The sequence below is a fragment of the Poecile atricapillus genome, unplaced genomic scaffold (assembly GCF_030490865.1).
Source record: "Poecile atricapillus isolate bPoeAtr1 unplaced genomic scaffold, bPoeAtr1.hap1 scaffold_402, whole genome shotgun sequence".
Taxonomy (NCBI): Eukaryota; Metazoa; Chordata; class Aves; order Passeriformes; family Paridae; genus Poecile; species Poecile atricapillus.
This window is the reverse complement of record NW_026709197.1, coordinates 10,288-22,080: the sequence shown is the minus strand read 5'-3', so window position 1 is coordinate 22,080 and position 11,793 is coordinate 10,288. Positions and strand designations below refer to the sequence as shown.

Sequence of the window (11,793 nt, the reverse complement as noted above, 5' to 3'; positions counted from 1 at the left end):
AGGGAAAACACTTGAAAGGCTCAGTTGCCAGGACCTATTGGAAAAGGAAGGGTAGAAACTCTTTCCCTACCTGATGGGTCGCAGGCTGGGCTGTGCTGCTGAGAAGATGAGCAGCTGTTGCTGTGTCCAAGGGGCCTGCAAGCAGCTTCAGGGTGGATTGGAGTGAGGTGAACCATGAGCTCAGGATGGCGTTTCAGGTCCAGGCGAACCAGTGGAACCGTGAGCTTGCGGAGATTAAATCTCTGGATGAGCTCTCTTGATGGTTCCACTGGTGAAGCCCCAACAAGTCCAGAGGTGGCACAGACTTTCTTGGCAGCTGCTGGGGAAGCCTCACTCTCCTGAGCACCTGCACTTCTCTTGGAAGGGCCTGGAGGCAGCTCTGAATCCTCAGGTGAGGCAGCATCGCGCTTCTGGCGCAAGGGAGCTGTGCAGCAGGGAGGGAAGAAGAAAGGAAGTAAAGGGAAGGCTGGGTCACTCCTGGTCCTCAGGTGTGTTTCCCTTGGCAGCAACTGTGCTTTTGTCAGGGAAGACAAAAGCTCACCTCCTCCCAAAACAGGGTGAGAAAGAAAAATATCACCACATGTCTCGGGGGGTTTGATGCCTATAGAACTTCAGTCAAACTTACAAGCTGCTTCCTCAGCTTGAGTTATAAGATATCAATAGAACCTGATAGATCTGTATCACCAGATATCAATAGAACCAGAATCATAACTTCATTTATTCAATTTATCTATTTAACCTGATATAGACGTCTTTCTATGCATTGTAGTGCCTAGTATATGGTTAACTGGTTGCTCAGTACTGGAGAGACGGGAAAAAAAAATTAAAATCTCACCAGGTGGTCAGTTTCAGAGATAGGGAATTATAGTACTAATGAAAAATTAGCAAACGTCAAGCCAATTAGCCACAAGATAAAGAAATTAGACCAGTTAGGACCAGACAGACCAAGGAACACCATAGCTGCAAAGAAGATGCAAAGACGACTTTGGAAGCCTTCCTCAAAGACCCCCAACGACCCCCAAATTGGGGAGGCGCAAGCACAGTGAAAAAGAACTATCTATAGCCAAGAGATTATACTATGTAAATTAATTCCAGAGTGTATAATATACTGTGTATATTAGTTCCATATGTTATAATGACATAGTAACACCAAGCAATAATAACTAAATATACTACAGCAATTGACAAAGGTGGATGAATTAGGAGGAGAAATCCTCCTCACCTCCAGCACTGAAATAAACAACTCTACACACATGGCTCTATGGGGTTTTATTCCCTTTGCAACAACCAGCTCCCTGTCTACTGAGCTCTCCCCTATCCCTTCAACCCTTGGCAGGAGGCAGCTGCCAGAAACCCAGATGCAGCCAGGCACAGCTCCCGGGCCCAGGAGCTCGGGGCGGTCACGGTGAAATCTGCTGTTTCTATAGTGCAGCCAGCCCCCAGCATCGCCCGGCACAGCCGCCACAGCCCGGGCCGGCACTTGGTGGAAGCCGCAGCGGCCGAAGTGGCACAGGAAGCTGCAGAACTTCAGAGCTGCGTGGCTCTGAAAGTGTGTGGGGCTGGCCCCTGGTCGCCGCCCAGGCTGAGCAGCTCCCGCTCGAAGAGGGAGCGGTCGATGACCAGCCCCTGGGCCTCGACCAATACGCCCAAGCCCTCGGCTCACCCGCACTCCCGGAGATCGCCCCGAGCGTCCCAGGGCCGCCCAACGAGCAGCGCCAGCCACGGTGCAGGGCCGGGCCGGCTGCCGGCCGAGCGGGCCAGCGTGTGGCGAGCGCAGGCACGGCGGGACTGTCCCACAGCCCCCGGCAGCCCGGCACAGCTCCCGGGCCCTGCCGGCACAGCAGCCTTGCCCAGCACGGGCAGGGGCCGCTCCTGCCCGGCCGGGCAGCGCCCACGGACAAAGCCCACGCCTCCCTCCGCGCCCGCAGCTCCCACCCCGTCTCACCGGCTCTGGGCGGCTGCCCGGTGGGGAAGGCAGGCAGCGACCCGTCCGTGGAGGGCCCCTGGAGGCGGCTGGGCTGGCGGCTACGCACCTCCAGCCCCGCGGCCAGTCTCTGCCTGTTGGCCCTGGTCCGGCGTTTGATGTGGAGCAGGAGCTCGGGGCGATCGCGGCGGAAGTTTGGGTTCATAAAGTGGAGCAAAGCCCCGGCATCGCCCGGCACAGCTGAGCCAAGCCATGACGGCACCTTTTGGAAGCCGTAAAGGTTGAGCTGGCGCACGAAACTGCCAAAGTGCGTGGCTTTGAAGCAGTCCGAGGCCGCCCCCGCCCCCTGGCCGCCCCCTCCGTGGGCGCCGCCCGGGCTGAGCAGCTCCCGCTCGAAGAGGAAGCGGTCGATGAGCAAGCCCTGGGCCTGGCTGTCCCAGCGCACGGAGCGGACGCGGGGGCTGTTCACCAGGCCCCACAGCTTGGCGGGGAAGGTGCTGGCATTGATTCCGGCGGGCAGCGGCAGCTCCTCCATGGCACCGATCTGTCTCCGACTGTCGCCGCAACGGCCGCGGCGCAACGGCCTGAGGGGGGCGCTGCGTTCGGCCCCGCGCGCGCCTGGCGCGGCCCCGGCGCGGGCCGGACTCGGCGAGGACGAGCGGGGCCTGAGGGGAGATAAGGCCAGGGAAGAGGAGGTGAAAAATGCATGGGGGAAATTATAAATGACATAGGAATTCCACTCATTGACAAAGATTGTTACTGCAATAAATGGAATTGATTGTTGCTAACTAAATTGGAACTGTTATTCCAGTTATTTTTAGAAACAATTGTCAGGAAAATTAATCCACAAACGCCAGAGGTTTATGTCCAAAAAGGAGACAGAGGAGTACTTTTTTCTTTATTCAAATAAAGAGAGAGGCCATGGGGCATTCCCCTGGGGTCTCTCAAATTTTCAAAGGGCTCAGCCTCCTTTTTATCCTAATTCCCGGCCGCTTGTCCCTTCTCTCTTTCCCCACAGGCTGAGGTACTTGACAGGTACAGACTGCCCGGAACACCTGATACCTGCGATACCTTCCCCCCACCCACAATGCATAATCCCTTCTTAATTCTTTACTTTTATGGAATTCATAGTGTTCTTTCAGTGCCTCTTTGATCTTTTAGTGGAATCCATCCCATTGTTTCTGTTGTCTCTCACTGAGAGCTGCTTCTTATCTGTCTCGTTAGGGACTTTTGGATTAGGTTCTTTTTCCCTTTGAACTGAAGATTGACGAGAGGGAGGCAGTTTTCTCTTGTTCGGTCTCAGTTGTTTTTTTTTTTCATATCAGCATTACAAGGTACAAGGAGCTATGTGCACTATGATAGAAAAGGGTAAAATGGCTAACAAAGATCCTCTTTTAAATGGGTAAAAGGTAAAGGTCTTTTTACAGACATGCTCATGAATTTCATGTCATATGCAATTCAGTGTTTCTTTGAATCCTAGAACTAAGTATTAGAAACAAGGGCACACACTCTGTATCTCAGACTCCAACAAGTCCTAAGTTTTGTTCCATACCCACCAATTCACTTTGTCTGCTTCCATTCTACTACTGCTTGCAGTGTTCCATACTTCTGGATCTGTTTAATTTTCAGAGCCTTCCCACTTAATGCACCAAGGGGTATCTGCCATATATTGGAATTTCTGAAGCACGCTCACTGACCATGCACTATCCCAAGCTTCAACCCAATCTTTTCTGTTCTGTCTTTCATACTTCAATTTTGACACTGGAATCTTTTCTTTAATAACCTTTGCTATCTTTTCATAACACTATCCATAATTCCCTAATCTCCCTTTGCTATCTTTTCATAACACTATCCATAATTCCCTAATCTCCCATACCAGCCTAGTTTTGGTTCATCCTTTCCTCCATTTTCATGACAATCCCATAGAGATGAATACTTTGGCTTCACGGCATTTTCAAACACTGTCTTCTTTTGGTACTCGTAATCTATTTGCAATACACAGCTCACATTTTCATTTTTATTCTTTTGTATTTCAGGTAATTTTGATGTTATAATTCCCCAACTTATTGGGTCTCCTGCTGCCTTTGGTATTGGCAGACAGGCAGTTATTTTGCTGGTGTTTTGCATGTTGGCAAAATCTTTAATTAATCCAATCACCACATTTTCTGCCTGGATAGTATTAGAGACTTTTCTCACTTGTGTTTCTGGCTGCACCCCCACATCCCTCTTCATTCTAAAATGAAGAGTTGTCAGCTGATCCTTTTGCATTTCACATCTCAAGGTAACATTGATTCCAACTGATGGCACTAAAGGCCATAAAATAATCACCATTACAGTCACTAGCAACCTAGACATTTGAAACAATCAAACCCGCTTTATCTGCAGCTCTGTTGGCCCTACAGTTTGTACAGTCCACAGTGCAGGGGAAACCTTCTTCACTCTGGTGTAATGTATGCAGGGATCCAGTCCAGCTCCTTTGACTGCTGTCAAGGTAGTTAACAGTACCTGATAGGGTCCATTCCACCTTTCTTTTAATGCTTCTTCCTTCCAGCTTTTACCGTACACTTCATCTCCCGGGGGGATGTCATGAACTGGATTCTCAAGAGTCAGCGGCCTATTCCACACAAGGGTGCTCCAAAGTCGAGCTAGATCTTTTCCAAGAGACAGAACATAATTCTACACCTCTTGCTTCCCTGTAACATGTACATTTGGATTAGGTTGAGGGGATTCCTATGGTTTCCCATACAATATCTCACAAGGACTGACTGACATCCCGCTTCTAGGCTTTATCCGAATCCTCAGCAGTACTATTGGTAAAGCTTGTGGACACTGCAATTTAGCTTCTTGGCATATTTTGCTGATTTGCCTCTTCAAGGTCTGATTCATCCTCTCTACCTATCCACTGGATTGGGGTCTCCATGGTGTATGGAGATCCCAAGCTATTCCCAGCAACCTACTCACCTCTCCCACTACTGTGGCTATGAAATGTGGGCCCTTATCTGATGATATTCCTAGAGGCACCCCAAATCTTGGAATGATTTCTTGCTGTAACCACTTGACTGTCTCCTTTGCTTGATTTGTGCAATAGGGAAGAGCTTCTGGCCATCCTGAAAATGTGTTAACCCTTACCAATAGATATTTGTATCCTCTAGTTCTTGGTAATTCTACAAAATCTACTTGCCAATAATCTGGTTCTACTCTTACCCAAATTCTTCCTAATTGTGCCTGTTGTCTAGCCACTGGATTGTTCTTCAAGCAAGTTTCACATTTTGACATTGCCGATTTTGCCATTGTTAACATCTGTACTGAAATTAAATTTAGTTTGAACAATTTCACCAATGCCTCTGCACCCCAATGACATTCGTTATGTTTAATTTGTAGAACTTCTCTCATTATCAAGGGGGAACCACTACTTGTATCTGTGTAGTCACCTACCACCCTTCTGAATTCTTCTGTGCATTCAGTGAGCATCACAATTTCTCATCCTCTATTGAATATTTTGGTTCTGGATGTAAATGGAGTTGTGATACATTAGTTTTTAAAGGTATCAATGCCATTGCAGTTTGCACTTCTCGAGCAGCTTGTCGGGCTGTCCAGTCTGTTTTCCGATTTCCCTCATGAATTTTGGAGCTTCCTGATTGGTGAGCTTTGCAGTGCATGATTGCTACTTGCTCAGGCTTTTGTACTGCTTTTATTAATTGCAGGACTGCATCTTGATGTTTAATGTGTGTGCCTTGAGAAGACAGCAGTCCTCTTTCTTTCCACAGTGCCCCATGTACATGCACCACTCCAAAAGCATATTTTGAATCAGTCCAGATATTTACTTTCTTCCCTTCACTCAGCTCTAATGCCCTGGTTAAAGCAGCCAGTTCTGCTCGTTGGGCAGATGTGTTTGCTGGCAAGGCTTTGCCTCCACCACTGCACCTGTTGTTGTTACTGCATATCCAGGGTATCTGGTCCCGTTCTCCACAAAACTGCTTCCACCTGTAAACAGCTCCCAGTCTGCCTGTTCCAGTGGGACATCTTTCAGCTCTAGCTGAACAGGTGTGTTCTATCACTTCCACACAATCGTGTTCCAATGGGCCGTCTTCAGTTGTGGTACCTAGGAACAAAGCTGGATTCAAGAGGTCAGTTGTCTTTAGTGTGACATCATCCTGCTCAGTCAGGATTACCTGGAATTTCATCATCCTGCTTGGAGATAGCCAATGGCTCCCCTTTTGTTCTAAAACAGTGGTCACCATGTGTGGCACATAGACATCTATGTGTCTACCCATCGTGAGTTTCCTAGTTTCTTGTGTCAGCATCACGGTGGCTGCAACTGCCCACAGGCATGAAGGCCATCCAGCACTCACGTGGTCAAGTTGTTTGGAGAAGTAGCTTACCAGCCTTTTCCAGCTTCCCAAACCTTGGGTCAGCACTCCCTGTGCTAGATGTGATCTTTCATGCACAAACAGCTGAAAATCTTTGGATTGGTCAGGCAGTCCTAATGCTGGAGTTGTTGTCAATGCCTCCTTCAGTTTGAGGAAGGTCTCCTTCTGTGGTTTGTCCCAGGTAAATTGCTGTGTCTTGTGGGCTTCATTCAGGGGTTTTGCAATTAGTCCATAGTCCATGATCCACAGGCAGCACCATCCAGCCATCCCGAGGAAGACTCGCAGCTCATGCAGGTTCTGGGGTTCTGGAATAGCACAAATAGCTTGAATATGATCAGTACCCAGCTTACGTTGCCCTTGTGAGATTTCACATCTCAGGTAAATCACAGTTTGTGGGGCAATTTGTGCCTTCTCTTCAGACACCTTATATCCTCTCATTCCCAGCTGATTTAAAATTTCAATTGTTACCTTTATGCAGGTTGTCTTTTCCTCTGTAGCTATCAGTGAATCATCAACATACTGTAACAGCAGGTATTGCTCCCTCGGAACTTGCCCATTCTCGGTCCAAATCTCCAGCTCTTTAACCAGCTGGCTTCCAAATAGGGTTGGACTGTTCTTGTATCCTTGTGGGAGTTGTGTCCAGGTGAGCTGGGTTTTCCTTCCATTTTCTGGATTTTCCCATTCAAAGGCAAACAGTTTCCTACTTTCTTTGTCAAGGGGTATGCAAAAAAGGAATCTTTTAAATCAATTACAGTAAACCATTTCTATTTCTCTTTCACAGATGTCAACAATGTGCAAGGATTAGCTACCACTGGGTAAATATCTTTAGTTATTCCATTTATTGCTCTCAAATCATGTACTAGTCTGTACTCACCATTTGGTTTCTTTACTGGAAATACTATTTCCAGTCTATTAAATTCTGATTCACATTCTTCTAGAATTTGGTACTTCAAAAATTTATCAATAATCTTCACTATTCTTTGTCGTGCTTCTGTCTTTATGGGATACTCTTTAACCTGCACAGCTTTTGCCCCTTCTTTTAATTCCACATGTACTGGTGGTGCCAATTTAGATTTTCCTGGTATGTCTGTTTCCCATACAGAGGGAATTACTGCATCCTCTACTTCCCAAGGGATGGTAAGGACTAGTTTTTCTTTTATCATTAAAATTTGTCCTGTCTTCGATTCAGGTATTTTCATTAAAAGTTCCCCGTTCTCAAAAGTTATGACTGCATCAAGTTTTGCTAATAAATCTCCTCCTACAAAGTGGAATTGGACACTCAGGCATATATAAAAATTCATATGTTGAAACTTTGTTTCCAAAACACAAATCCAGGGGTTGCAGGAATGTCCAATTCTCCTCCTTCCCTGTGGCTCCAGCTATTGTTACTGTTTTGTCTCCAATTTGCCCTTTTAGAACATTTAGCACAGAATATGTAGCTCCCCTATCCACCAGAAATTTTACTTCTTTATCTCCCAATTGTAGAGTTACTAAAGGTTCTTGTGTTGTTTTTTGTTCCGATTCTAGTCAGCTGCTGTACTCCCCCAGCCCCATTAATTTCAAAGTGTCTTGATTCTGGTTGAACTGATTGCCCTGGTTAAACCGATTCGGGCATTCATTTTTCCAGTGCCCCTCTTGTCTACAATAAGCACATTGATTTAACCCTAATCTTGGCAAAACCCATCTCCCTTGTCCTCTGCCAAGTCTGCGCCTCCCCAGTCCATGACCACCTCTGCCATGTCCTCTGAAACCTGGATTCTCTCTTCCTTGGATCACTGCCAAAAGATTTTGCTGCTGTTTTTTACTAGATTCTTTTTCCCTCTTTTTGTATACTTTCCAAGCCACTTCAAGAAATTTATTCAAATTTCTTAATTCCTCTCCTTCTAATTTCTGCAATTTTCTCCTAATATCATTTTACAACTGCCTAAGAGAAATGAACGCAAGCTCAACTTTCGTTTGTTCTGTTTCTAGTTAAAGATCTGTGTACTATCTCACTGCCTCCTTAAGCCTTTCCAAAAATGCAGCAGGGGATTCTTTCTTTTTCTGTCTTACCTCATACAATTTAGACCAATTCATAGCCTTAGGTATAGCATTCCCAACCACTCCTGATATCTCTTCAGCCTCCGCATGTCCCCAAAGGCATTGGGATCCCACCCTGGATCCTTGGTCAGAAAGTTCTCATCTAAAGTCCCCATCACCACCCCAATTCTGAGATCTTCTCTCACCTTCTCCTTGGCTGCTCTAAGCACCATCTCTTTCTCAGTAGAGTCCATTAAATTATCCAGTATTACTTGTATATCTTCTCAATCTGCATTCTGAGTTTTCATAATCATTTTTACCACCCCTGCTACTTTATCAGGATTTTCTCTATAAGTTCCAGCTGATTGTTTCCAAATTATCAAGTCTGCAGAGGAGAAAGGCACTTTTACAAACACTGGCCCCTCTACTCCTACTCCTTGTCTCAAGGGGGCAATCACAGTCCGCCTTTGTCTGCCCAAATCTTTTCCCGTTCTACCCAGAACCGGAGCAAGCTTTGACCGAGTCCGATGGGACACCGGTGTCACTGATTTATTATCATCACCCCCGCTACTGCTATCCTCCTCCCCAGCATTTTTCACATTTCCTTGTATCACAGTTAGATCTTGATCATCTCCCAGAGAAGAAGGATCAGGTGAAGGCGGTAGAGGAGGATAAAGAGGGAAAGGTGAAGTGGGGTTAGGCGAGATAGGGTTAGGTGAAATAGGATTAGATGAAGTGGGGGCAGACAAAACAGAATCAGGTTCTTTTGTTTGTGCTAGAGCCACTTGTAAATCAACATCCATCTCTTTCCCCTGACGCAAACTTTCTTTTAATGCCAAGTGCTCTAAACAACTTTTCCTTTTACACAAACCTCACATTTATCACTCACACATGCCTTAACTGCCATCAATCCACACTCAGCCTGCCATTCTGGCTTGTCTCTCAAACAGAAAAACAAATCTACATACGGAACTTCATCCCATTTTCCCTCTTGCTTACAGAACAACATCAACTGTAAAATGGTGTTATACTGCAAAGATCCATTTCTTGGACACTTTTCCCCACTGTCCAGGTCATATCCTGGTCACCATGTATTACAATAATCAATCAACTTTACGTAAATCTTGCCCAAAGTTACCCTGTTTCCAATGTGCCAATAAGCACCCCAAAGGAGAAGTACGTGCTATAGGGGCATTGCCACCTCAAATCCCTTTAAGCTTCTCCATGTTACAGTTACAATACACCACACACCACTGATGTTGAACCTGCAACGCTTTCACTTCTGTTGTCTGACAGACAGCGCCTGGGCAATACCAGGAATTCCTCCAGCCCAACCGTGCGGAGATTTCGCTGTGTCTTATTGGCAGGCACCAGAGCAGACTGAAAAGCACCTTACCTCTCTCAGAGGGACGTTGTGAGCAGAGGAGACGGTCACGGCCGGATGGGCTCCCCGAGAATCCCTCGGTGCCGGCTGGAGCGTGATCGGGTCATGAACTCGCTCAGCAGCACTCACAGGGTCCCATCTGGGTCACCAAAATGTCAGCGTTCAGGAACACACATAATCACAGATTGATTATATACAGGTGCTTTATTGAAGCGCGTGGGAACTAGGGGTATCAGCAACCCAAATCTAGCTCCATCGTCTTTGTCCAAAGTGCACATATTTCTACAATTTCAGCTGTAGCAGTAATCACTACAACAACCTTATCAATATTGCTTCATTAATATTGCATCATTAACTTTATCGATATTTCTTCATGAGAGTTAGCTCATCCTTGTACGAACATGTACAAATCTTATCTCTGGGTGGGTATCTTGGAGACCCCAAGCACCAGTTCCTGTTACCGTAAACATTTCAGCTTGCTAGACCATCCCTAATACCAAACATTCTTGTGGCCTAATTCTACATGATTTTCAGAAACATTATTCAGAGACATTTAACCCCACAGTAACAGAATTACCAAGAATCCACTGTGACACTGCAGGGCCCAAAGAACCAAGGATCCACTGTGACTCCACGGAGTGTCATGGAACCGTGGAGACCATTGTGACACTCCAGGGCCTCATGGAACCATTCTGACACCAAGCTGGGTGGGAGTGTGGATGTGCTGGAGGGCAGGAGGGCTCTGCAGAGGGACCTGGACAGGCTGGATGCAGGGCCCAAAGCCAACAAGGTGAGGTTGAACAAGACCAAGTGCCGGCTCCTGCACTTTGGCCACAACAAGGCCTGCAGTGCTCCAGGCTGGGGACAGAGTGGCTGGACAGCGGCCAGGCAGAAAGGGAGCTGGGGCACTGATGGACAGCAGGCTGGACATGAGCCAGCAGTGTGCCCAGGTGGCCAAGAAGGCCAATGGCCCCTGGCCTGGATCAGGAATGGTGTGGCCAGCAGGAGCAGGGCAGGGATTCTTCCCCTGTGCTCGGCACTGCTGAGGCCACACCTCGAGTGCTGTGTCCAGTCCTGGGCCCCCAATTGAGGAAGGCCATGGAGGGGCTGGAGCGTGTCCAGAGAAGGGCAACAAGGCTGGTGAGGGGTCTGGAGCACCAGTCCTGTGAGGAGTGGCTGAGTGTGGTGGGTTTTAGCTCTAGCTAAAATCACCAGAGTACTTCCTTCTGTCTTACTGTGAGATATGGATTAGGATAAGGGCAAAACAGCTTTAAAACTGAATAGGAATAAAGAAACTTTATGATCAGGACTACAAGAATAAGAAACAAGCCAAAAAGCTTTAGTAACCTTTCCTCCCCCTACCAAACTTTTCTTTCGCAACTGACACGGCAGATACAAAACCTGGGATGTTAAAGCAGTTCCAACTATACAGTAGTCTTTTCATCGGTCTGTGCAGGGAGAGGAGATTTCTTTTGTCATGACATGGAGAGTTCTCCACAAGAAACATTTTTCTCATCAATTTTCATTTCTAGGAATGGCAGTCACCCGGGCACAAACTCTGCCCTCTCCTCCCATTTTCCCACCACTCAGAGGTGTGTTCATGGGCCATGAGCTAAGGGGTATATTTTAAGGATGGGTTATGCAAAGGCAAAGGTTCTCTTCATCTCTGAGAATAGAGGTTTTCTTCTTCTCTCCCTGGGGGCAAAGGGTCTTCATCAGCTCTCATCTCCCTCTCTCTCTGTTCAAGCTCTCATGGGATCACAGCTACTCCACCATCTGCTTGGCTTCATCCATGGATACCTTTGCCCAGATCTACAGCTTGAATACTTCAATCCCCCAATACTCTTTCATGAATTAAAGGAGTTAATTTTCAGAGCATTATTATTCATCTCCATGGCCCTACCAAAAGACTATATCAGCTTATTAGAGCATCTCCTCATTCTCCTTCCATCTGAGGCTTGATTCCTTCTTTTACTGTCCTTGATGTTTCACATTGTCTTTTCACGTGTCACTTGGTTCTTTTCTTTTCCTGGAGAGAGGATTAAAGTCTGCAGGTCTCCTCTGTGTAGTGGAAGGGTTAAATCTGTCCCAAGCCA

The 11,793-nt window shown here is 46.9% G+C and overlaps 1 protein-coding gene across 1 annotated transcript; it reads right to left on the bottom strand.

Moving 5' to 3' along the window:
* Window positions 1-70: 70 nt before the first annotated feature.
* Window positions 71-3,503, bottom strand: LOC131574556 (heat shock factor protein 5-like; the record flags this gene model as incomplete). The annotated part of the gene is made up of 3 exons (XM_058829030.1): window positions 3,481-3,503; window positions 1,946-2,589; window positions 71-424 (listed from the first exon to the last, which is right to left on the bottom strand). Coding segments are annotated over exons 1-3 (1,021 nt in total), but the record flags the coding sequence as incomplete, so codon positions are not given.
* Between the last annotated feature and the right edge of the window lie 8,290 nt (window positions 3,504-11,793).